The 27,173-nt window shown below is 45.8% G+C and overlaps 1 protein-coding gene and 1 non-coding gene across 4 annotated transcripts in view; one reads left to right on the top strand and one right to left on the bottom strand.

Moving 5' to 3' along the window:
• cdyl2 (chromodomain Y like 2) overlaps positions 1-7,340 on the bottom strand; it is a 161,894-nt gene extending 154,554 nt beyond the window's left edge. For 2 of the 3 annotated variants that reach the window (XM_033035845.1, XM_033035844.1), the window contains exon 1: positions 7,069-7,340. In XM_033035845.1, the coding sequence (XP_032891736.1) occupies positions 7,069-7,092 (24 nt within the window). In that variant the 5' untranslated portion in view covers positions 7,093-7,340. The remainder of the gene's footprint in view (positions 1-7,068) is intronic. The other variant, XM_033035846.1, reaches the window with a different exon arrangement.
• A 13,731-nt stretch (positions 7,341-21,071) lies between these two features.
• On the top strand, positions 21,072-21,197 carry LOC116983007. Its single transcript, XR_004414588.1, has one exon. It is a non-coding gene; the product is annotated as a U6atac minor spliceosomal RNA (small nuclear RNA).
• The last annotated feature ends 5,976 nt before the right edge of the window (positions 21,198-27,173 follow it).

Consider the following 27,173-nt stretch of genomic DNA (forward strand, 5'->3'; position numbering starts at 1 on the left):
ATAACGGTTCCTCCCAAGAGATCACCAGGACTTGCCTATACATCCAATGGAATTTCCACTTATTTACCCTAGATTTACTTTTCATATTCATGATGAAGCCATCCCTTTTTTCTCACTGTTAATTTCATATAAAATCTTTATTACATTTCAAACAAACATAATAGGCCAATGCCCAAATACATAAAAATAGAGATTACCTAATTGTTTAAAATTATATCTTAAATATACCACTTGCTTTTAAAGTGGAAGTCATCCTTCAATAAACATCAAAATATATTAAACAATAACAATGCATTGGAAATAAAGTTTTCAAATTCAACAGTGTTAAGACAACAGCAAGACTGATCCAAACTTCCTACCTGAGTTCCTTTGCACACAGACAACAGACGATAAATTACAAGATTCTTCCAGTTTCAAAATGCAACTAAAAATCACTCTGGAGACCTGTCAAGTATCTGAAAGCTGTACATTATTTCTAAAAAAAGTGCATTGTGTTTCCAAAACATGGATGATTCCCTACCTATGTTTGCTCGTATTTCATCCACAGTTCTCATTGTGAAATTTTAGAAGATTCTGCCATTTGATTCTAATTTGTTTTGTGGTCAAGATCTTGCTTTTCGATATATATTTTCCTTCCACTTACAGTGCCCTCCATAATGTTTGGGACAAAGACCCATCATTTATTATAAGTCTCTGTACTGCACAATTTGAGATTTGTAATAGAAAAAAATCACACGTGGTTTATGTGCATGTGCACATTGTCAGAATTGTAATAAAGGTCAGTTTTATACATTTTGGTTTCACCATGTAGAAATTACAGCAGTGTTTATACATAGTCCCCCCATTTCAGGGCACATAATGTTTGGGACACAGCAATGTCATGAACATTAAAGTAGTCATGTTTAGTATTTTGTTACATATCCTTTGCATGCAATGACTGCTTAAAATCTGTGATTTATGGACATCACCAATTGCTGGATATCTTCTCTGGTGATGCTCTGTCAGGCCTGTATTGCAGCCATCTTTAGCTTATGCTTGTTTTGGGGGGCCAGTCCCCTTCAGTTTTCTCTTCAGCATATAAAAGATGCTCAATTGGGTTCAGAACGGGTGATTGACTTGGCCACTCAAGAATTTACCATATTTTAGCTTTGAAAAACTAATTTGTTGCTTTAGCAGTATGTTTGGGATCATTTTGCTGTAGAATGAACCGCCGGCCAATGAGTTTTGAGGCATTTCTATGAACTTGAGCAGATAGGATGTGTCTATACACTTCAGAATTCATTATGCTACTACCATCAGCAGTTGTATCATCAATGATGATAAGTGAGCCAGTACCTTCAGCAGCCATACATGCCCAGGCCATAATACCCCCACCACCGTGTTTCACAGATGAGGTGGAATGCTTTGGATCTTGGTCAGCTCCTTCTCTCCTCCACCCTTTGCTCTTGCCAACACTCTGCTATAAGTTAATCTTCGTCTCATCTGTCCACAAGGTCTTTTTCCAGAACTGTGGTTGCTCTTTTAAGTACTTCTTGGCAAATTGTAACCTGGCCATCCTATTTATGTGGCTAACTAGTAGTTTGCATCTTGTAGTGTAACCTCTATATTTCTGTTCGTGAAGTTTTCTGCAGACAGTGGTCATTGACAAATCCACAGCTGACTCCTGAAGAGTGTTTCTGATCTGTCGGACATGTTTTTGGGGATTTTTCTTTATTATAGAGAAAATTCTTCTGTCATCAGCTGTGGAGGTGTTCCTTGGCCTGCCAACCCCCTTGCGATTAGTAAGCTCACTAGTGCTCTCTTTCTTCCTAATGATGTTCCAAACAGTTGATTTTGGTAAGCCTAATGTTTGGCTGATGTCTCTAATAGTTTTATTCTTGTTTCTCAGTCTCATAATGGCTTCTTTGACTTTCATTGGCACAACTTTGGTCCACATGTAGACAAACATGTTTCCTGCATCTTCTCCATTGTACCAGTACAGGTAAAGAGCCACGAGGGGGATACAGTGTTGCACACATACGCATTTTTGGATCATGGAAGTTCATCTACCTTTTGCGCAGTAAACTTGATGAGAAGGCTGAACATTCATCATCGGCGGTCACTCGAAACGAGTATGACTGTCCTTTCCTCTCCATACGGTCGTCTACTTGCGGGTCTGCAGATGTCTGTAGAGGCCGATCCGCGATCCGCACACCTTGGTACAACATGGGCAGTGGAGACTGGTGGTGGTTGGTAGTCGTCGAGCCTCCTTCTCTCTCTCCTTACGGTGCTGTCGCTTTGTCTCTTCGACACGGCGTAGTTCCATTTCGTGACGTGCAGCTCCTTCCTGCACGGATTTCCTCCAGGAGCGCCTGTCCAGTGCAATGTGCTCCCAGTTGCTCGATGTGATGTGGAATTTCTTCAGACTGTTCTTGATGTTGTCCTTGAAGCGTTTCTTTGGCCTGCCGGGGCCTCGCCGACCATCCTTCAATTGTGAGTACAGGATTTGTTTAGGGAGACGTGTGTTGGACATGCAGATGACATGGCCAGTCCATCGAAGTTGGTGCTGCATTATTCTGGTGGTGATGTTGGTCATGTTGGCTTCCCCAAAACGCTGATGTTGGTGCGTTTGTCCTCCCAGCTGATCCTCAGAATCTTTCGCATGGATCTTTGAGGTATTGTCCCAGGGCTCTCAGGTGCCCGCTGTAGGTGGTCCATGACTCGGCTCCATACAACAGGGTGGAGCATTACAGGAAAATGGACGAGTATTCTCTTGCGTACCATGAACCAAATGAAGCCTGAGATCAGTCGTCATATCTCAGGTTTGGAAATATCTCGTCTGGACAAAGACGATTTTATTCAACTATCTGATGTGTTCACACATAAGACCATGCCTGTTTCTCAGCTAAACATTCCCAGACAGGAAGACAAAGATTCAAAGAAGAAATATCAGTACAAGAAGCTGGTAAAAATGTTGTCAAAAGAAGTAGTCATTTGTACAAGCTAGATCCGGTGCTGGATGATGGACTTCTGAGAGTAGGTGGTCGCCTGAATAGACTAGCGATCCCGGAAGAGGCCAAACATCCTATTATACTCTCGAAGGACCTTTACATATCAACACTACTGTTACGACATATCCATGAACAACTCAGACATGGAGAAAGGAATCATATGCTGTCCCACCTCTGTAAAAATACTGGATTATCAAAATTAACTCCGCTGCAAGAAAGGTCATAACAGACTGTGTTGTGTATAAACAACAGTGGGGAAAAATTGGAGAATAAAAAATGGCAGACCTGCCACTGGAGAGGTTTCTAACAGTCAAGCCTCCATTAGGAGAAGACTACTTCGGTCCTATAGAGATCAAGAGAGGACGAAGTCTTGTTAAAAGGTATGGTGTAATCTTCACCTGCATGGCAAGCAGGGCAGTACATCTTGAAGTTGCATCTACACTTGATACAGACTCCTGCATCCATGCATTACGAAGATTCATCTGTCGACGAGGTCAAGTTTCATCTTTAAGATCAGACAATGGCACAAATTTTATCAGAGCGGAAAGAGAATTGAGAGAAGCACTCAATGGCTTCAATCAGGATAAGATCCAGAGTGCTATGCTTCAGTGAGGGATAAGGTGGTACTTTAACCCCTCAGCAGGATCCCATCATGGCGGTGTTTGGGAACAATTGATCCGCATGGTTCGAAATCTGCTGCGTTCTGTTCTTAACCAACAAGTTCCGGACGATGAAGGATTGTAAACTTTTATTTGTAAAGTTGAAGCAATTTTGTATGATCGGCCCATTACCAAGAATTCTGATGATCCAATGGACCTGGAAGCATTCGCACCAAACCATCTTCTTCTGTTGAAAACCAAGCCAATACAACCACCTGGGAAGGAAGACTTGTACATCAAACGCAGATGGAGGCAGGTGCAATATATGGCAGATCTCTTTTGGAAACGGTGGATACAAGAATACTTGCCTCTAATCCAAGAACAACAACGATGGTCAAGGGTAAGGAGAATCTTTGCTCCAGGTGACATTGTTGTGGTGGCTGATTCCACTGCACCACAAAGCTCCTGGCTAATGGGCAGAATATTGCAGACCATACCAGATTCACAAGTCCCAGTCCAACACAATGCACACCGGCAGCCACACAGTTCGACTTCAGACTAAGAGCAACATCTTGGAAAGACCGATAACTAAGATATGCCTATTCCAAGAAGCTGAGACCTAGCTACAGCAAGGTACAGGTCTGGTGGCCCTAAAGATAAGGATATGGAGAAGGAAGAGAAGATGATTGAAGAATAACTAAGGAAGATTAAATGCCATCACATAGTACGCACCTTTTTTTTGAAAATGTGTAAAGTTTTAATAGCTCCTTTTAATGTTTATTGGTAATTGTTTTGTTATATACGTAGAACAATTAGGGTGTAGGAGCCATTTATGTTTAGGCTCGCTACTGTTGGCATTTTATATTATTTTGTCTGGATATATCTTGCTGTATTATTTTGGACAACTGTGGGCGGTCATTACAGGCACAGGGTGGTGTATATATATGGGATAGGGGAGAGGAAGCGACAGACACGGGGAGGAAGATCATACAGTTTTCACCAGACCAGGAACAGAACAGCCAGCTACAACTTGTCTGCAGAATAAGGAAAGACTGGTACATTCATCTCTTTGTTTGTACAACTACTTCAATAAACAACCAATTGTTGGAAATAACGATTGGAAGATCTGTTCTATTTGGTCTGCGCAAAATCACTCCTACTTACCTGTGTAGTAATGGCAATGGAAAAGAGGAAACTGGAAGAGTCGGAAATTTGCCATTAAAGAAAGCACTGTACATTTAGCTCTTGGGGCTAAAGGAATCAAGGGATATGGGGATAAAGCAGGAACAGGGTACTGATTTTAGATGACCAGCCAGGATCATATTGAATGGCAGTGCTTGCTCGAAGGGCTGAATGGCTTACACCGGCACCTATTTTTCTATGTTTCTATTTCCCTGGTCTCATCCTCTTCAGCTGTGAAATTGAGTTACTTCCCAGTTCTGTGCATCAGCCCAGTCCAACACAATGCACACCGGCGGCCAAGGTAGTTGCAATATTGCATGATTCCGGTTTCGCTCAGATGGAGGTGAATCCTAAGGTTTTCCGCATTCCTTAATCCACCAATCTGATCGGCCTCTCATTGTTATTTCCAGGAACCAGTGCGACGCGGTCAAGGCTAGAACTACTTTAAAGCCAGTAGACTTTTTGCAGGTCTTCGATTGAATGAACGGTGCATTTGGAGGGACATGGCAGACATCTTCTGGCATGGCGCGGGAAGGTTTTCAACAGTATTGGTGCAATTGACTTACAATTCCATTAAGTTCAACTGATCTCGGAATCAACATAAAGACACAATACATCGCTGGTTTCTATCAAAGGCTTGGACAGAACCGCTAAACTCCCCTCAAGCTCCTTCTCCTCTACCCCGTGAAGGGACAAATCCTCAATTCCATCTACAAACTGCAATCCGACATCAGATGAAGGATGCATGTCTTTCCATGACACAATCTGGGTTTCAAATCGTGTGGAGTCCATCAGGAGATGCGACGCTTTTGCACCTCGGGGCACTATTGCGCCAAGGTCGGGGAAATAGCGTCGCAGTCTTTATCTTGTTAGACACACCCTTAAACAGAGGCAGGGGCAATATCACGATAAAGCGTAGATAGACACAAAACGATGGAGTGACTCAGCGGGACAGGCAACATCTCTGGAGAGAAGGAATGGGTGACGTTTCGGGTCGAGATCCTTCTTCAGACTAACCCCAAAACGATGCCCCAACATCCTATGTGCATTCCACCTGCCTGGCTTCCAACCAACCGTTAAACCACATCCTAAGCTTCCGACTCATGAAAGGTGGTGCGGCAATCTTCTCTCCACCACCGACCAAATCCCAGAGACATGTTAAATTCCACAGCCCGACGCGCGCTCCACTGTTGCATTTCCATCCCATATGTCATGCAGCGAATTTCCATTGCGTTGTTCGGGACAAGAGATCACACCTTCTCTGCCCTCCATCGCTATCTCATGAGTCGCAAACTCTTTCATAAAAAAGGCGGAGACGTTTGGAGATGTTTCAACGACAGGGAAGCCCAATCGCCCCGTCGCCACCCAGCCTTGGTCATCCACGCATTGGAGATGCCATTACTTGTAACATTATTCGGGATGTAGCATTATTTTATATGCGACGTATGTGGTCAATGGGACAAAATATAGACTCAAACCCCATCCACGCCACCCCCAAGAAACACACCCTGGAACCATCAATTCATATTTTTGGATAAATGTACAGCCAACTGTGTGTGTCACACCACGCTGGTATCACTTATGACCACTATTTTAACGGTACTTTCCGATCCGATTGCCTCAAAAATCATACCACTCATCCAAGCATGTGTGTTAAGCTACCTTACAGCACGCTGCTCAGATCCTATGCATTCTTCCATCCAATATAATGCAAGTTATAAATTATATATCATGGATTACAAATAAAGTGCATCTTCCGCGGCCAAAACCAATGCAAAATAAGGAGTGATAGTGGGATTTGAAACTCCATCCAGAGCTTCCTGCACATTCATGCTCACAGAAAAGTCGTCAGCAGTTCTGTCAATAAATTAGTGCGTACACACTTCAGCAATGTACCGCTGTTCGCGACACCTTCTCCCCAAACACCACTTCGCCAACCTCCTCCCCTCGCATTCCCTCCAGGCTGTGGTGATCGCAAGTGCTGTACCTATCTGTCTCTTCAGATGCAACCGCTAACCCACTCTCTTTTTAAGGCCTATCACCATGCAATGCATTTCACAAGAAAGAGAAAGCAAGCGACAGCGCTCCCATCCCAAGCTTCTCAGTGTTTCTCCCCGTGTGCAAGAGAGGGCGAGAGAGAGAGAAAGAGAAAGAAGGCAAAATGCAAGCAACCCCTCGGTGGAGCTTCGGCTACTTTCTAGACCTTGCCCCCCTCCCTCCCCATTCTGACCGAGAAGGGAGGGAGGAGAGGGGGGTTGATAGGCACACACACAGTCATGATTATATTAAAACAGTACCTCGTATAGATCTCCTGAAGCCATACCCGCTTCCAGAGGCGGTCGCTGCTTGCTTGCTGGTGTTACCGCTGTTGTTTCGGCGGCCGTGTTGCCCGAGTGCTCCTTTGCAGACTGATATGTACACACACACACACACACACATACACACACATACACACACACACACACTCACTCAATATACAGGGGGGGCTCGGTCAATGCGCAGAATCCGCCGCCAGCGTCTCACTCTCGATACACTGTAACAGGAGGAAGTAGCGAAACGCTCCATCCAATCCACCAGCGCCTGACACTTACACGCCCGGCCCCACGTGCGAGAACAAGTAGCGAAATTAAAAAAAAAGATACATTTCCCCCCGCAGTGACTTACCTGGAGAACACCCCCTCCCCTCCCCTTCCTCGTCGACTTCCCATCGCAGTAAGCCAATTGGGGATTTAATATATATAATAAAAAGACACCTTCTGTCAAACCACACACACCCCCCCCCCCCCCCTTTCAACCTCTAGCCTTTTAAGGGACACCCTGGCAAAAAAAGTACTTTATATAGTAACTAACATGGGTTGGAACTGGTGTCTTTTAATTAGATTTTTTCAAATAATTCTATAATCGTGTCTTACATTGAACTTCACCTTGTGAGTGTCAGGACTGTGATATATATTGTTTTTTTTGTGATATTAGTATTTTTATTATTTGCCTCTTCCCCCTCATACACAAGGTTCTAGTTTGGTGTGATATTTGCAAGGAACTTGGAGTCAGAGGCTGGATTGTGTTTAGTGCTAGGGGAGGTGGAGGAGAGGGAGATAGAGGATGTCCTTGTGGGCAAAGCCGCTGGTCTTGCAAAGAAATGCGAACCGTTTCTTTCACACACAAAACGCTGGGATGGTCGCGGGTGGGTGGCGGGAAAGCGGGGCCGTTGCCAGGTGGGGTTTTTTTTTTGAAGGTGGAAAATTTCGGCCCTCAGCAGAAAATGTTACTTTGATGTCCACGTGACCAACAACTTCGTCAAACATGTGGCGAGTGTCGCGGGTCGCTGTGCAATTCGCCGAGCATGTAAGACAACCACTGTGCATCCACAATAAGCGGAAAACACGATGGCTATCTGAGCCGCGACTACAAGCTGAGCCGGCAGATTATTGCATAAATGGTAATCGATCCTGAAATCTTAACTCTGTTTTCTCTCCTCTGTTGCTACCTGACCTGCTGAGCGTTTCCTGCACTTTACTGGTATAGGCTCCTCTCTGGACTTCTGGAGACCTCAATCCTTTGAGATAGGTTTAGTACCATCTGCCGCCAAGTGTGGAAAATAAGGTTCTCCAGAGATCCTGGCGCCTCCCCTGAGTATTGTCTGAGTGGTGGGCAGATCCAAAGATTTCACAATGCAATGGAAAGCTTCATTAAGCATCATGGATTTGATATCTGAGTATAGTTTTACACGTTACATTGCAATGTGTTGATCAGACTTACAATGGAATGCACCCTATTTTTCTCCAGTCTTTTCCTATATATTTTAGAGTCAAGGTGTCTTGATAACACAGGAGGTAATACTGGCTGAGTCCATATTGCTCACTGCAAAACAATCCAGTTTCTCCTATTCACCTGCTCTCTCTCAGTAGCCTCCAAGTTTGGTATGTAGAAACCAAGAACTGCAGATGTTGGTTGATACTCAAAAAAATACACAAAGTACTGACGTAACTCAGCAGGTCAGGCAGCAACTCCGGAGCACACGGATAGATGATGTTTCGGGTCCAGACCCTTCTTCATACTGAATGGAGGTGGGGGGGGGGGGGGGGGGGAAGAAAGCTGGATAAAGGGAGAGCCAGGACTAAGCTTGGCAGGTAATAGGTCGACACAGGCAAGGGGAATTCGTTGACATGCAGATGGTTGGAACAAAGGCCAGAGTTAACAACAACAGCTGTGAGACAGGTTTGAAGAGTTGCAAGTTTATTTCTCTGAGGTAACTATTCAATTGCCTTTTGAAATCATCAATTGTTTTCACTTCCATCAACCTCACAGGCAGTATCGTTGTCCCTCGTTACATAGAAATCTTGGATTCCGCCCTTATTTCTGGCCTAGACATTAACATCTGTGTCCCCTAGTCTTTGCGCTGTCAGCTCATGGGAACAGCTTTTCCTTGATTACCTTATATGATCTTTAATAATCTTATGCACCTCAAACATACCTCCTCTCAATCTCTGATGTTCTGTGGAGAAAACCATATCCTCAACATAACTTTGGAGCTGAAATCCTTTATTCTTGCAACAATCTGGTAAATCTCTTCTGCACTCTCTCTAGGACTTTCACATCCATAAGTGGCCTATGACATAATGCTCAGCTGCTTTGCTGGCAACTCTCAAAATATTTTCTACCATCTTCAAACATCCATGTACATAAACTGTCAGGGCCCTCTGTTTGGAACATAGCCCATGATGTCTGTGCCAAACATGATGCCATGTTAATCTAATTTCTTCTGCCTGCATATGATTCATATCTCTTCATCGCTAGCCTATCTAAAAGTCTTTTGAACACCACTATTGTATCTGCTTTCATCACTCTCCATAATAGTGTGTTCCAGGCACCTTTTATGCTTTGTGTAATAAAACCTTGCCCTGCATATTTCTTTCAACCTTTGCCTCTCTCACCTTAAAGCTGTCCTCTAGTCTTTGACATTTCCACCCTGTGGTGAAAGGCTCTGACTATCCACCCTCTTTATGCCTCTCATAATTTAATAAATTCTATCGTTTCCTCTCAGCTTCCAATGCTCCAGAGAAATCAATCTAAATTTATCCACCGTCTCCTTACATCTAAAATACTTTAGTCCAGGCAGCATCCTGGTAAACCTCTTCTGCACCCTCTCAAAGCGTCTCCATTCTTCCTGTAATGGGGCAACCAGAACTGCACATAATAGTCCAGATGAGGCCTGACCAAAATTTTTCTAAAAAGTTTATAATTCTGTATACACTTTAGAACTGTGCCATTTTCTATCCTACCTCTCCTCATCTTTTCTGAAAAATGCATCACTACCCCTCCATGTATCAAATACCATCTGTCTCTTGTTTGACTGTTATGCTAACCTGCCTGGGTCTTGCTATGGTGGATGGTACGACCCCATTGCTTGCCATCTTTTGTAATACAGAACACAAAGGCGGTCGGGTAGGGATAGGGATGTCGGCTCGCAGGCCAAGTTGATTGAGGGCACGAAGGAAGTCCTGCAGCTTACCTGGGCTTACCTGGATCGGGGGCACTCCAGTACATCCAGCATGTGGACTAAACTTTGGACTTTGGACTTTTTCTTTTGTAAATGGTGCCAAAATATGGCGACACGTGCATTTGTGAGCTATGCAAAAATAATTTCACTGTGCAGTGAATACGTGACAATAAAGAACCATTGAACCATTAATACTTGGTATCGCATTTTACTCTTTTTTTACATTTGTACATTTCCTCCACCATTCATGAACATGGTCCAATGGAAATGAAAATGCATTTAATTGTTTGGCCCGCCTTGTGCTTGAAACTGCAATGGAAATGAAATGAAATGAAAATGCAGTGAGTTGTTTGGCCTGCCCTGTGCTTGAAACTGCAATGGAAATGGAAATGAAATGAAAATGCAATGAGTTGTTTGGCCTGCCCTGTGCTTGAAACTGCCATGGAAATGGAAATCAATTGAACCATGGAATCCTGGCAAATGTACAATACAGAAAGAAGCCATTCAGCCCATTATATTCGTGCCGGTTTTAATAAAAGAGCGACACCAACTGATTCTACCTTTAAGCATTAGATCCATTGTTCTGCAGGTCACAATTTTAAAAGTACACACCCAGGTATGTTTCAAATATAAGGTGAGTTTATGCCTTGATCACCAATGGATCCTATTTGTTGTATCTAAACCCCTCATAATTTCTTGCGTCTTATTTAAATTCTTGCTCCAACCTCTCTCTTCCAAAGGGAACAAACCTAAGCTCTCCTTTTGATTGGGCAGCTTACACCACAGCGGTATGAACATTGACCATGGCCGTCCGAAGGGGGTTTGCGATGGGTGCGGTTGCACCCCCCTTTTTTACCCAGAGTAAACAAAAATTCCAGAGTTAAAAAAAATTGTGACGCAATATTTTTTTATTCCAGGACGGGGAGCCTTGCCTTTGGGCTCCTTGGCCCTCTTGCAGCCGTACAGCCACTGGATGACCCTGGCGTTGCCCTCGAGGACCGAGAGGGCAGAGGGCGGGGGCTTGTTCTATCCGCGGAGCAGCTCGTTGCCGCTATCGCTGCTGCTGTGCCGGGACGGCTCGCTCTCCGAGTCTGGGCAGCTTACGCTGCATAACTTTAGGGAAAGACTTTCAAAGGCGGCTTCAGCGGCAAACTTCCCCCTGACCAGGTTCTCGATCACCTCGGACTCGAGTCCACAGTGTTCGAAGAAACTGTCCAAGCCCGAGCAGGCTCGGGAGAAGCGGCAGCTGAGGTCGGAGTGCAAGCGCCACAATCCGCCTTCAACAACCCGAGGGGGGTGGAGCAAGGCGAAGGGGCGGAGGGGGTTTGGGAGGGGGGGGGGGGGTGTTGTTCCCAAAGTCTGCATTTATTCCATAGTCGATGTAACTAAAACAGATGATGTGGCCTTTGTGCAGCACTATTAGTAGGATCTAGCTGTCACAGGCTGGGTCCACAAATGGGGGGTGTCGGGGAAAGTGGAGGGGGGGGGTTGGAGAATGGGAGAAGGGAGGCAGAGGGGGAGAAGGGGATGTGAGGGGAGGGGGTAGTGGAGAAGGGGGAGAAGAGTGGAGCGGGGAGAAGGGTTGGGGGGAGTGGAGAAGGAGGGGTGGGGCGGGAGGGGAGAAGAGGGAGGTGGAGGGGAGAGGGTAGTTCAGTCTACACTCACTGAATCCATCCCTGTGAAAAGTTATAGACGGTGATTAGATCTGGAAGAGGACCAATACATCTAATAACTAAAAGTCTCATCATGACCACTTCCTTCTGCGCTGTATATTGATTTTAGAAAAAACGCTACCCTATATCGCTATGATATTAGGCCATTTTACTCACAGTCCTCTTCCGCTGAGGCAGCCCCGAGGATTTTTCCGATCAATGAAAAATAAAAATGTTATGAGTGTTTAAAAAATCCTGAGATCAGCTGATTGGTCCTCTCGCCTGTCAATCACCATGATGAAGATAACACCGCTTCCGGGGGTGGGGGGGGGGGGGGGCAGGACTATAAAACCCCGGATGCCTGGACGTGAATCAGTCACTTTTGAAGATTGTGAGGGAGAGGCCACAACTCTGATTCTAAGCTGTGAATCAACTGAACTGTGAGTCTGCAATGTACTTGCAATAAATGATTTGTTAGCCCTTAATGAAAATGCAATGAGTTGTTTGGCCTGCCCTATGCTTCAAACTGCAATGGAAATGAAATGAAAATGCAATGAGTTGTTTGGCCTGCCCTGTGCTTGAAACTGCAATGGAAATGAAATGAAAATGCAGTGAGTTGTTTGGCCTGCCCTGTGCTTGAAACTGCAATGGAAATGGAAATGAAATGAAAATGCAATGAGTTGTTTGGCCTGCCCTGTGCTTGAAACTGCAATGGAAATGAAATGAAAATGCAATTACTTGTTTGGCCTGCCCTGTGCTTGAAACGGCAATGGAAATGGAAATGAAATGAAAATGCAATTAGCTGTTTGGACTGCCCTGTGCTTGAAACTGCAATGGAAATGGAAATGAAATTAAAATGCAATGAGCTGTTTGGCCTGCCTTGTGCTTGAAACTGCAATGGAAATGGAAATGAAATGAAAATGCAGTGAGTTCTTTGGCCTGCCCTGTGCTTGAAACTGCAATGGAAATGGAAATGAAATGAAAATGCAGTGAGTTGTTTGGCCTGCCCTGTGCTTGAAACTACAATGGAAATGGAAATGAAATGAAAATGGAATGAGTTGTTTGGCCTGCCCTGTGCTTGAACCTGCAATGGAAATGAAATGAAAATGCAATGAGTTGTTTGGCCTGCCCTGTGCTTGAAACTGCAATTGAAATGGAAATGAAATGAAAATGCAATGAGCTGTTTGGCCTGCCCTGTGCTTGAAACTGCAATGGAAATGGAAATGAAATTAAAATGCAATGAGCTGTTTGGCCTGCCTTGTGCTTGAAACTGCAATGGAAATGGAAATGAAATGAAAATGCATTTAGTTGTTTGGCCCGCCTTGTGCTTGAAACTGCAATGGAAATGAAATGAAAATGCAGTGAGTTGTTTGACATGCCCTGTGCTTGAATCTGCAATGGAAATGAAATGAAGATGCAATGAGTTGTTTGGCCTGCCCTGTGCTTGAAAATGCAATGGAAATGGAAATGAAATGAAAATGCAATGAGTTGTTTGGCCTGCCCTGTGCTTGAAACTGCAATGGAAATGGAAATCAATTGAAAATGCAATGAGTTGTTTGGCCTGTCCTGTGCTTGAAATTGCAATGGAAATGGAAATGAAATGAAAATGCAATGAGTTGTTTGACCTGCCCTGTGCTTGAAACTGCAATGGAAATGAAATGAAAATGCAATTACTTGTTTGGCCTGCCCTGTGCTTGAAACGGCAATGGAAATGGAAATGAAATTAAAATGCAATGAGCTGTTTGGCCTGCCCTGTGCTTGAAACTGCAATGGAAATGGAAATTAAATTAAAATGCAATGAGCTGTTTGGCCTGCCCTGTGCTTGAAACTGCAATGGAAATGGAAATGAAATGAAAATGCAGTGAGTTGTTTGGCCTGCCCTGTGCTTGAAACTGCAATAGAAATGGAAATGAAATGAAATTGCAATGAGTTGTTTGGCCTGCCCTGTGCTTGAAACTGCAATGGAAATGGAAATCAATTGAAAATGCAATGAGTTGTTTGGCCTGTCCTGTGCTTGAAATTGCAATGGAAATGGAAATGAAATGAAAATGCATTTAGTTGTTTGGCCCGCCTTGTGCTTGAAACTGCAATGGAAATGAAATGAAAATGCAGTGAGTTGTTTGGCATGCCCTGTGCTTGAATCTGCAATGGAAATGGAAATGAAATGAAGATGCAATGAGTTGTTTGGCCTGCCCTGTGCTTGAAACTGCAATGGAAATGGAAATGAAATGAAAATGCTATGAGTTGTTTGGCCTGCCCTGTGCTTGAAACTGCCATGGAAATGGAAATCAATTGGAAATGCAATGAGTTGTTTAGCCTGTCCTGTGCTTGAAACTGCAATGGAAATGGAAATGAAATGAGATGAAAATGCAAAGAGTTTGGCCTGCACTGTGCTGAAACTGCAATGGAAATGGAAATGAAATGAAAATGCAATGAGCTGTTTGGCCTGCCATGTGCTTGAAACTGCAATGGAAATGGAAAGTAAATGAAAATGTAATGAGTTGTTTGGCCTGCCCTGTGCTTGAAAGTGCAATGGAAATGAAATGAAAATGAAATGAGTTGTTTGGCCTGCCCTGTGCTTGAAATGGAAATGGAAATGGAAACGGAAATTAAATGAAATGGGTTGTTTGGCCTGCCCTGTGCTTGAAATTGAAATGAAAATAAAATGAAATGAGTTGTTTGGCCTGACTGAAACCACTAATTTCGGCCCAAAAGGTTTCTATTAGCCGAGAAACCAGTCCCTTTTGCCCAAAATGCCAGGAGGAACATTTTGGCCCAAAGGGCCCGTGCCAGGCCAGGAAAAGTCCAGAAATAGAGCCCCTTTGGCCCATCAGGCCTGTACCAGCCCAAGAGGAGTCCCTTCGGCCCAGCAGTAAGTATTCCCCCTGCAAGTATTAAACCAAACCCCAGTATTTTTCTCTCTCCCTTCATTGGCTTCGTGTGAGATCCAGGCTAGGATATACTTTCCTCCTTCATTGCTGTGATATGCAGAAAAAGATGAAAAATGTCTAAAATGTATTCACCATCATCTCCCCCTCTCTCACAGTCTCTCACCTGTTTTGGGCAGACTTTCTGGCAGTTTCCGAGCTGCCAGCCCACCAGCCCTAAGTGACTGAGCTGCCAGCCCACCAGCCCTGATTGACTGTGTTGCCAGACCACCAGGCTTGAGTGACTGAGCTGCCAGCCCACCAGGCCTGTGTGACTGAGCTGCCAGCCCACAGGCCTGAGTGACTGAGCTGCCAGTCCACCAGGCCAGAGTGACTGTGCTGCCAGCCCGCCAGGCCTGAGTGAATGAGCTGCCACCCCACCAGGCCTGAGTGACTGAGCTGCCAGCCCAAGAATCCATTCGGCCCACAATGTCCATACTAGCCCTCTGGAAACCTGTCCCTTCGGCCCACAACACCCATACTAGCGTTCCAGAAAGCCCCCCCCCCTCTGGCCACCAATATTATATTTGGTGGAGTGGTGGAATATTGCGTTGGGGGACCAGCCCTCCCGTGTGAACATGGGACCCAACGGTCTATTCTGTAAATAAAACTGAACGACTCAGACATCTTTTCATTTGCACAATTGATTTTATTGTATAAATTTTAATATATTAATGTTTAAAATCCATGCATTGAAGGAAGAATATTTTACAGCCCATCTGTGGTCCCTAACCCCAACCCTAACCTTAACGGGGCGTCACCCGCAGAACAGCACATGTCAGCGTGTGAAAGGGCGCACAACATGATGAGACACCCAGATGTTGCCCCTGGATTTTGAAAATTCCAAAATCCAGGGCGGCAGGGAGACAACGCGCATCACCCACACGTCACCGCTCGTCACTAAATGCGACACCACGCATCACGACTGACCACAATGCAACAACCTCTTTTCAGGCTGTTGCCGAAAATGTCACCCACGTGGGACAGGCCCTTGACTTGTGCACTCTGGGATGCTGCTGGCATGGCGACTGGTGCTACCTGGGGCGCTGCTGGAGTGGTTACTTGTGCACCCTTGGGTGCTGCAGCCTCTGTACCCTCTGCTAATTCTCCACCTTCCAACGTTGCTGCTCCCGTAGCTGGCCCCTGCTGCTTGTTGCCCTGGCCGCTAGAGCCGGGCAGCAGACGCAGGACCAGGCTGCCACCGCCCTTGAAACTGCGGGCGCTGCTGGTGCCGCTGCTCCCAGAACGAACTCGCACTTCTGCCGGTACATGACCAGCGAGTCGGGCCTGAACTGCCTCTTGGAGCTGGAGCGATGCATAATGTCAGGCGGGAGCCCCAGCTGCCCGTTCTGCTGGTGGCTGCCGGAGGCCTGGTAAGTCTTCGTGTTGCTGCTGGCCCCGCTGCTGCTGCCTTCCTCGGAGGAAGAGCTGCCCAAACCATTGGGCTCTACTTTGCACCCCCTCGCCGTCTGGCTCTACATATACTTGGCCTTGTCGGAAGCCAGTCTCTGGCACTCTGCTGACCCCGCCTGTCCCCTCCATTTGACTGCGGAGGTGGCCAGGACCTTTGGTCAGGAGCCTGAGTGGCAGAGAGACGCTCGCCTCAAGCGGCATGCTTGCAGTGGGCACGATTTCGTTCGGCATCTTACTTTGATCCAGCCAACGAGGACAAACACCTTTTCACATCCGCGAAGAAGCAAAGACCAGGACTTCCATGAGCAATGACCGGCTGTCTGCAATCGCCTTAATCCACATTCACTTTGATTTTGCCCATAACTTGGACAAAGTGGTGACTAAGTTCGCGCAGTTACATTCTTGGAAAATGGAACTGGAAAACATGATTCATGGCTAAATGTCAATATAATTATATATTATATATTATATATTTTTATATGTTATTGAATCAATAACATATTGAATCAATATGTCAAGATTCAAAAATCCAGTTTTGTGTAGTACGTTCTATTGCATTTATGTGAGAAATACTGATTTCCCCAACAAAACATTGTTTTTCAGCCATCAAAATACGGAAATGCTCGGTGAAACTTGGCAGCTCTGCAATTAGTCACAATCACGTTGTGTTTGAGAATTCAAAATGTGATTTGTGATCTTGTTTATGAGTCATCATGAAACTAGAGTCTGTTATAATAGTATGACAGTAAAATAGGTTAGTTTGAAAGCGAGCATAGTAATGTAAATGCACCATTTAGTTTGACTTCAATTTTCATGATGGAAATTGAAGTTGAACTAAATGTTGTTTTCACATCCCTATTCCATGTTGAATTTGATGTGATGTGAAGTTGTTAGGTCAGGATGACCATTAAAGGCACGCTGCACACACTAACACAGTTGAACAGTAACGGGCAATCAAATCAGCACACAAAGTATTTTCCAAAAAAATGTTTTCTTTACTGCAAGAACTTGCAGTAAATTTAGTCATAAATTTGGTGCAAAAATGCTCCCAAAAAAGGCTCAGAATGCACCAGAGAGCATTTAAAACCCCAGACCCCGGCCATGTTACTTTGCACTTTGTGCTCGTGATGTGCGCTGCGCGCTCATTATTTCACATACATTTTTGCAATTCTGTCATGCCACCCGCCTTTTTGGAAAGCTTCGTATGGGCCTGTTGACCTCTATCTTAAAGTAACCCTTGCTTTCCCATTCTCTCCATCCCTCTCCCTTCCCAGTTCTCCGACCAGTCTGAATGTCTCCAACTACATTTTGTCTGTTCGCCTTGCTGTTAGCTGGGAGAAGGTATCCCCTTTGTCCTGTTTTCACACCTTACACTTCCTTATCTCTCTCTCCCCTGACATCAGTCTGAAGAAGGGTCGCAACCCGAAATGTCACCCATTCCTTCTCTCCGGAGATGCTGCCTGTCCTGCTAAGTTACTCCAGCGTTTTATGTCTATCTTCGGTTTAAACCAGCATCTGCAGTTCCTTCCTGCTCATATCCATCATAGTTACTATTTTTCTGTCCTGGCAACACCAATGTAAATCTCCCTTCCACTGTCTTCAGTGCAATCCCATTTTACTTCGGAGTCACGTGAGTGACTACGTGAAGAAGAAGGCCGTCAGCCCGCATGCGCATCATTACGTCGACGCATTGCGCAACGACTGACTCGCAGGCGCGTTGCTCCTGCCAGCAGTAAGTTTAAACCTGCAGGTAAGTTTTGTATTTCTTACCAGGTTCTGTTTTTTCTTGCAGGAACCTCTTTTTACAGAGGTTTCCTGCTGGATATTTTCGGGGCGAAGTCCGACTGGGCCGCGGGGAACCCGGTTATGGGCCGTGGGGAGACCGGTCCGGACCGCGGAAGCGCGGGTAGCCGGCAGCCGTTGGGTTTGCTACCCCAGTCGAAGACCGCTGTGGTTCCCATGGAGGGGGTAAATCCAAGAGTAAGTCAGTATCGCCACCAGAGCCGCTGACAATGCAGTCAGCGGCTCCCAGGCCGCTGTGGTGCCCATGAAAGGGGGTAAAACCAACAATAAGTCGGTCAGGCCTATGGACTCGGGCGAGTCAGGTCAGTCGGGTTCCGCTCCTTCAATGGGTAGCGTCTTCGGACGTCTATCCCACATGGAGCACCTGATGGAGAGGTTGCTCCACAATGATATGCTCCAAAGGAGGGAGCTATCAGCCCGGGTCTCCTTGGGAGCCCGCGGCAGCGGCACCTGTTACAGGGCTGCACAATGTCTCCCTCTCTGTGGAGGGGAACATTCGGGGTCAGTTTTCTGACTCATGAGCAATGGAACAAATGGAGCATGGATAGCGTCCTCGGGCGTTTATCCCACAAATGTGATGTTCCATCCTGGTATAGGTCCGTAGAAGGGGCCATATCAGCGCAGGTATCCTCAGGGGCCTGCGGCAGTACCTGTTTCAGGGCTGCCTACGAATCTCCCTCTCTGTGGAGGGGAGTGCGAGTGGTCAGTGTGTAACTGACTTCAAATTCTAAAGTATGTCCGTGGAACATACTGGAGCACATGCGTATGGCTTCAAGGGAGTCCTCACAAACGAAGGTGTTGTTGCCAGAAGAGTTGGTTACCAGCCGTTGGCAGAATACCCGGAAGGGGGCAGATTTCCCCTCACGCTACAAGTGCCGGCAGTGAACAGTGCTATCAGGGCTGACATTAGAGGCCAGCCGCCGAATCTTCTCTTCAAGTAAGACCTATTCAACAGGTAAGACTTGGGTGTGGAAGCAAAAGCTGTCGGACCAATCAAGGTTCCAACGACGAGCAAAGCTTCATCATTTCGGCGACAACACACCCCATGCCTCCATCGGCAGTAAGCGGTTCACTGAAGCTGGTGGCAGCGTGAAAGCTGGGCAAAGGTCTTTCAAGCCAAGGCCCAAGTCGGTCTCAGGAAAAGTATGTAATCCACGCACCCTACCAGTCCTACTCTCCAACCAAGGTAACCATGCAGCCTCCGCCACCTCCACTCTGCCGCCTCCACGCATTCCACTCTCTGGGTCCTCACCCCCTCATCTTCACCATGGATGTCCGGTCACTCTACACCTCCATCCCCCACCAGGATGGCCTCGGAGCCCTCCGGTTCTTCCTCGACCAGAGGAGCAACCTATACCCAGCCACTGACACTCTCCTCCGCTTAGCGGAGTTGGTCCTCACCCTCAACAACTTTACATTTGACTCCTCCCATTTCCTCCAAACACAAGTCGTAGCTATGGGCACACGCATGGGCCCCAGCTACGCCTGCCTCTTTGTCGGGTACGTTGAACAATCCTTGTTCGAGACGTACCAGGGCCCCATCCCCGACCTCTACCTCCGTTACATTGACGACTGCTTTGGGGCCACCTCCTGCACCTACACACAACTGACTGACTTCATCCACTTCATCACCAACTTCCATCCGGCACTCCAATACACCTGGACGATTTCCGACACTTCCCTACCATTCCTTGACCTCACCATCTCCATCGCAGGGGACAGACTCCTGACTGACATACATTACAAACCCACTGACTCACATGGCTATCTGGACTACACGTCTTCCCACCCTGCCCCCTGTAAAGACTCCATCCCCTACTCCCAATTCCTCCGCCTACGCCGCATCTGTTCCCAGGATGAGACATTCCATACCAGGGCATCGGAAATGTCCTCGTTCTTCAGGGAACGGGGATTCCCCTCCGCCACCATAGATGAGGCTCACACCAGGGTCTCATCCATACCCCGTAACACTGCTCTCTGTCCCCATCCCCGCACTCGCAACAAGGGCAGTCCCTCTGGTCCTCACCTTTCACCCCACCAGCCGCCAAATACAACACATAATCCTCCGCCATTTCCGCCACCTCCAACGTGACCCCACCACTCGCCACATCTTCCCATCTCCCCCCATGTCTGCCTTCCGCAAAGACCGCTCCCTCCGCAACTCCCTCGTCAATTCTTCCTTTCCCTCCCGCACCACCCCCTCCCCGGGCACTTTCCGTTGCAACCGCAAGAAATGCAACACCTGTCCCTTCACCTCCCCCCTCGACTCCATTCAAGGACCCAAGCAGTCGTTCCAGGTGCGACAAAGGTTCACCTGTATCTCCTCCAACCTCATCTACTGCATCCGCTGCTCTAGATGTCAGCTGATTTACATCGGGGAGACCAAGCGTAGGTTGGGCGATCGTTTCGCCGAACACCTCCGCTCAGTCCGCAATAACCTACCTGAACTCCCGGTGGCTCAGCACTTCAACTCCCCCTCCCATTCCAATCCGACCTCTCTGTCCTGGGTCTCCTCCATTGCCAGAGTGAGCAACAGCGGAAATTGGAGGAACAGCACCTCATATTCCATCTGGGGACCTTGCGTACGTATGGCATTAACATTGAATTCTCCCAATTTTGCTAGCCCTTGCTGTCTCCTCCCCTTCCTTAACCCTCTAGCTGTCTCCTCCCACCCTCCCATCCGCCCGCCCTCGGGCTCCTCCTCCTCCTCCCCTTTTCCTTCTTTCTCCCCCCCCCCCACCCCCCATCAGTCTGAAGAAGGGTTTCGGCCCGAAACGTCGCCTATTACCTTCGCTCCATGGATGCTGCTGCACCCGCTGAGTTTCCCCAGCAATTTTGTGTACCTTCGATATTCCAGCATCTGCAGTTCCCTTTTGAACACGATAACCATGCAGGTAGGTGGGTCTGGCACTTCCGAAACATGGGGAATGTGGACCACTTACAAGTTGGTAATATTTACACTTGTTTTTTGTACAAATTATAATGATAACATGTGATTAGTTTATGTGTTGTGTGAAAGGAGAGAAGGTTAGCACTCCCCTTCATAAGGATGGAAGGGGACCTAGTGACCTTATAACACACAAATGGTTAAGCATTGCCATCTACTTAGTGGCATCTAACCATGTAAAACTGCACAATACTAGGGTTCCAAGCAGGCTTGGAATTGGGGCCAGAGTTGTCTTTTGAGGCAGGCTCAGTATTATGGCCAGGATTGCCTTTCAAGCCAGGCTCGGAAATATGGTCAGAGTTGTCTTTCAAGGCAGGCTCAGAATTATGGCCAGAGTTGTCTTTCGAGGCAGGCTCAGTATTATGGCCAGGATTGCCTTTCAAGACAGGCTCGGAAATCGGGCCTGTTCATTGTGAGAGATGGAGAATGTCGTTTAACTCGCATGTGCAGTATAAACTTTTCAGAATAGGAAACTTCATTACTGACTAACAATTGATTTCCATAGGATCTTTATGGCATGCATCGATCTCAAAGATACATTCTTTACAGTTCCCATTCACAGGGATCACATTTGAAATTTATCTGGATGGGGCAATGATAACAGTTAAAGCATTGCAAAATGGGCTAACATCAGCTCCCAAGTTATTTACCAAATTACTAAAACCGGTGCTTGGACTGCTCAGAGCTCAAAAACACTTGTTATGTCTTGGCTGGATGATATTCTAACGCTGTATTTTGCTAAAATCAACTGTTTCAGCCTCAAACTATATTTGAGAAATTGGGGTTCCTCATCTATCCAGTTAAATTTAAGTTGATACCAACTAGACTTATTGATTATTGGGATTTACCTTTAACTATTAATTTGCCTGTGACTCCGCCCTGGGGCAAGAGATTGGAATTAATAGAAGCCTGTAACAACCTTGTTGTTATAAAGCAGCTTCCTATTCATCAAGTGTAATTGGCAATATAGTAGCTGTGATTCAGCTGTGCAATTGGGGCTTTTGCATGATCAGAACTTACATCGTGCAAAGTAGTAACCTCTCGAGTGCCATGTAGGTCATTGTTAACAGACCTATGCTATTACCAGCTGAAGCTACCAAAGTCACTATAGTGGACGAACTGTATTCAGCATTGCTCCAGTAGTTTTGGGCAGTAAATCGTCAGTTATATTACAAACTGATGCTAGTGCTCAAAGACGGAAAATTACGAATGCCATTTCTAGTTCGGAGGCGAATGAGATTTGCATGAGTTACCAATTCTTCAGTTATTGATCTCAACTACCTATAGACACTAGGTGCATTCTATGGGTTAAAGGGTTATTGTGCGAATATACATAATCTGCATGCTCAATTCCAAGTTGATACACTATGGCGGTGGCATATGTTGGTCACATGGGTGCAATCAAGTCAAAGTATCCTGTGATAATTTACCTAATCTCATTTGGCGCTGGTGTATCATCACGTAAAATCATTGACAACACACAATGGGTGTTGAATCACAAAGTATTTTATGAAATTATGGCTCAATGGAACACCAAATATCGATATGTTTGCATCCAGGCTCATTCACCGGTTGCAAAAATATGGGGCATAACAGTGGTGAGAGATACATACTCGCTACATGGAGGAGGAATGTTCTTTTATGTTTTTCCTCCATTTTGCCTCATCAGTCGGGTCTTGCAATAAAGTCAGCAATATCCCGCTTCAGGTTTTCCTACTGTCTAACTGGCCTATGCAGCCATGGTTCCCGCCTTTGTCGGGAATAATAATACAACCTTATATGGTTATTCTAAACATAAAACTTTGCTGGTTCAGCCTGTGGCTCGGGAAACCAGCCTCTGCATGATAAAATCAATTTATTAACTTGCAGATTCTGAGTAGATTGCTCCTGCGGCTCGGGTTGTCAGACCGATCCATGTATGTGCTCACTGCAGAGTGCAGGGATAGCACCAAAAAAGCAGTACATTTCCTCTTCAGGAGATGGGAAGCATTTTGTTTAAATGCTAATGTTACATATAATACGGCACGGACAACTGACGTCTTGGAGTTCATTTTCAAATGGGTCTTTGACAATAAATTAAGTTATAGTGCCATTTATTGTGCCAAACGTGCCTTCTCATCATATTTGCTGCAGCGAGCGGGACCCACTCTGTCGGGTCTCAGCCACTGATATCCAGTTTATAAAGGATATCTTTAACACAAGTTCTCCCAGGCACAAGTACACGGAAGTATGGGATATTGACTTTGTGTTAACACTAACCCACCAGGGGGCTCCAGCTATATCCTCGTCTTTGGCCCGGCTCTCAAAAGGTAGCAATCCTCATGGCGCTGGTCATAGCGCAACAGGTCCAGTCACTACATAAATTGCGACTGGACAGGATGGTTACATCTGCAAATAATATAATATTTCATGTTTATGATTTAGTTAAGCAGCAGCCCAGGGGCGTCAGGTCTCAAACTAATTCTCATGGCATACCCCATGGACCTACGGTTATGTGTGGTCACACGTTTACAACAATACGTTAGGTCACCTAGAGCATTAGAGGCTCTGATACTAGCAATGTTTGTTAGTTACAAAAAACCTCATAAGAAGGTATCAATTCAGACCATCTCCAGGTGGTTAAATCGGGGTTTTGGCTTATGCAGGAGTAGATTCTAATATTTACTCCTGCTGGGCTGCTATAACATCAGCAGCAAGGGTTATGTACATTCCGCTGGACCACATCCTAGCGGCTGCAGGATGGTCTAACAAATGAACTTCCAAACATTTTATAGTAACCCATTGCCAGACCAAGGGTATTTGCCAACTCTATTTTAGGTTCTATTTAGTAGTTTCCTCCCGGATGAGAGGGTTTACTATTATTACTATTTGTTCATTTTAAAAGCATCAGCATGTTTTGAATCTATGTCATGTCTGTATGCATTATTAATGTTTCCCTTATCTGTGATCAACTGATGCAGTTGTGCTTGTGTGGACTCGTTTCCACGGCATGAAATCACAGAGCTTTAAAATCTTCACATAGTCACTCACGTGACTCCGAAGTAAAATAGTAAGACTAAACGAGAACTTACCAGTTTGAAGTTTGATCTTTACTTTATGAGGAGTTACGATGAGCGATTACGTGCCCACCGCTCCCACCCTCATATTATAAAGGTCATCTGGTAGGTTGTAGTTCTGTCCAATCTTACTATGTTCAGTTCAACTACTGTTATCTGTGATTTCACACTGCTGCTTTGAAGATTGACGCGCATGCGGGCTGACGGCCTTCTTCTTCACGTAATCGCTCATCGCAACTCCTCATAAAATAAAGATCATACTTCAAACTGGTAAGTTCTCGTTTAATCTTACTATCCTTTCTGGAAATATGTTGACCGGAGCTATATGTACAACCGAATGGTCATGTGCAATAGTGTATAGACTGCAGAGGCATTTTGACTGTTAACTACACCTGCAGATTGCATCCTATTCTGGTCATCCTCAGGGAAAGGCAATGTCAAAGGCAGTTCACATGTTGAAAAGGAATAGGATAAAAACAAAATGCAAGAAAGAAAGATAGCCTGCAGACGTATCTCTCAGCCAACACTACAACTGGTGTCATTCAGTTCCTCTTGACCTCCATCCTTTCGCAAGGAAGATAGTTATGCATAATCACTCTGTCACATAAATGTCACCTTTCAAGACAGCCAAAAAACACTTCATAGCCAATGACGTACACTGGAAGAAAGAATGAAGGAAACACAATGGCAATATGATAGTGAACAGACTCTTTCTCTCAGAGATACAAGAGATTGCAGATGCGGTAATATGTACCAGAAATCAAACTGCTGGGGGAACTCAGGGTCAGACAGCATCTGTTGAGGCAGAGGGATGGTCAATGTTTTGGATCAAGACCAAGTCTTGTTGCACTTTGCCTCTGCTTCCACAGATGCTGCCTGACCCATTGAATCACTCCAGCAGTTTGTTATTTTGCTGCAGACTTTTCTCTCAGCCAACACCACTACCACCAGTGTCATTCAGTTCCTCTTGACCTCCATCCAATTGCAGGCATTCTCTTTGTCATCTTCACTCCTCCTCCTCTGCATTGATTTATCTAATTTCAAGTAACCTCTGCATTCCATCCCCGCTCCTCTCTTTCCCCCTTCCGCACCTTGGTTGTCTTACTAGTTCCGCTGGTCGCATCCTTGTATCCCTCTTGTTATCACACCTTCCCCAGCCAACAAGGGGCCATTATGGGCATCTGTTGTCAGCCTGATTTGTCCTGATCTTTTCTCGCCTCCATTTTATACCACCCCCCACCACCTCTCCTTTCAATCTGAAGAAGGGTTCTGACCCAAAACGTCATCTATTCCTTTTCCCCTGAGATGCTGCCTGACCCACTGAGTTACTCCAGCATTTTGTGTCTATCTTTGGTATAAAGCAAGATTCAAGATTCAAGATTCAAGAGTGTTTATTGTCATGTGTCCCTGATAGGACAATGAAATTCTTGCTTTGCTTCAGCACAACAGAACATAGTAGGCATTGACTACAAAACAGATCAGTGTGTCCACATACCATTATATAAATATATACACACATGAATAAATAAACTGATAAAGTGCAAATATCAGATAATGGGCTATTAATGTTCAGAGTTTTGTCCGAGCCAAGTTTAATAGCCTGATGTCTGTGGGGAAGTAGCTATTCCTGAACCTGGCCGTTGCAGTGTTCAGGCTCCTGTACCTTCTACCCGAAGGTAGCAGGGAGATGAGTGTGTGGCCAGGATGGTGTGGGTCCTTGATGATACTATTAGCCTTTTTGAGGCCGACTGCGATAGATCCCCTCGATGGAAGGAAGGTCAGAGCCGATGATGGACTGGGCAGTGTTTATTACTTTTTGTAATCTTTTCCTCTCCAGGGCGCCGAACCAAGCCACGATGCAACCGGTTAGCATGCTCTCCACTGTGCACCTGTAGAAGTTAAAGAGAGCCCTCCTTGACAAACCGACTCTCCGTAATCTTCTTAGGAAGTAGAGGCGCTGTTGTGCTTTCTTAATAATTGTATCAGTGTTCTCGGACCAGGAAAGATCTTCAGAGATGTGCATGCCCAGGAATTTGAAGCTCTTGACCCTTTCAACCATCGACCCGTTGATATAAACGGGACTGTGGGTCCCCATCCAACTCCTTCCAAAGTCCACAATCAGTTCCTTGGTTTTGCTGGTGTTGAGGGCCAGGTTATTGTGCTGGCACCATATGGACAGTCGCTCGATCTCTCTTCTATACTTCTGACTCGTCCCCATCAGTGATACGTCCCACAACAGTGGTGTTGTCAGCGAACTTGATGATGTAGTTCGCACTATGACTGGCTACGCAGTCATGAGTATAGAGTGAGTACAGCAGGGGGCTGAGCACGCATCCTTGAGGTGCTCCTGTGCTGATTGTTATCGAGTCTGACACATTTCCACCAATACGAACAGACTGTGGTCTGTGAATGAGGAAGTCAAGGATCCAATTGCAGAGGGATGCGCAGAGACCCAGTTCTGCGAGATTGGTAACCAGCTTGGAGGGGATGATTGTATTAAATGCCGAGCTGTAATCAATGAATAACAGCCAGAATTATGAGTTTTTGTTATCCAAGTGGTCCAGAGCGGAGTGGACGGCAAGCGAGATCGCATACACCGTTGATCTGTTGTGGCGGTAAGCGAACTGTAGTGGGCCCAGGTTTTTGTCGAGGTAGGAGTTGATTTGCGCCATGATCAACCTCTCAAAGCACTTTATCACCACAGTCGTTAGTGCCACTGGTCGATAGTCATTGAGGCACGTCATCTTACTCTTCTTGGGCACTGGTATAATTGATGCACTTTTAAAGCAGGTGGTAACCTCAGACCTCAGAAGTGAGAAGTGAAAATGCCCGTAAAATCTCCAGCCAGTTGGTCCACACAGGTTTTTAGAACACGACCAGGTATACCATCAGGTCCAGGCGCTTTTCGAGGGTCACCCCTCTGAAGGATTTCCTGATGTCGGCCTCTGTGACTGAGACTGAAATACCATCATAGCGAATGGGGGCTCGGGAAGGCACATTGGTGTTCTCCCTGTCAAAGCGAGCATTGAGCTCGTCAGGGAGTGATGTTTCGCCGACATTCGAGCTGCCTCCTGATTTCACCTTGTAGGAGGTGATTGCATTCA

Source organism: Amblyraja radiata, chromosome 17 (assembly GCF_010909765.2).
Source record: "Amblyraja radiata isolate CabotCenter1 chromosome 17, sAmbRad1.1.pri, whole genome shotgun sequence".
Taxonomy (NCBI): Eukaryota; Metazoa; Chordata; class Chondrichthyes; order Rajiformes; family Rajidae; genus Amblyraja; species Amblyraja radiata.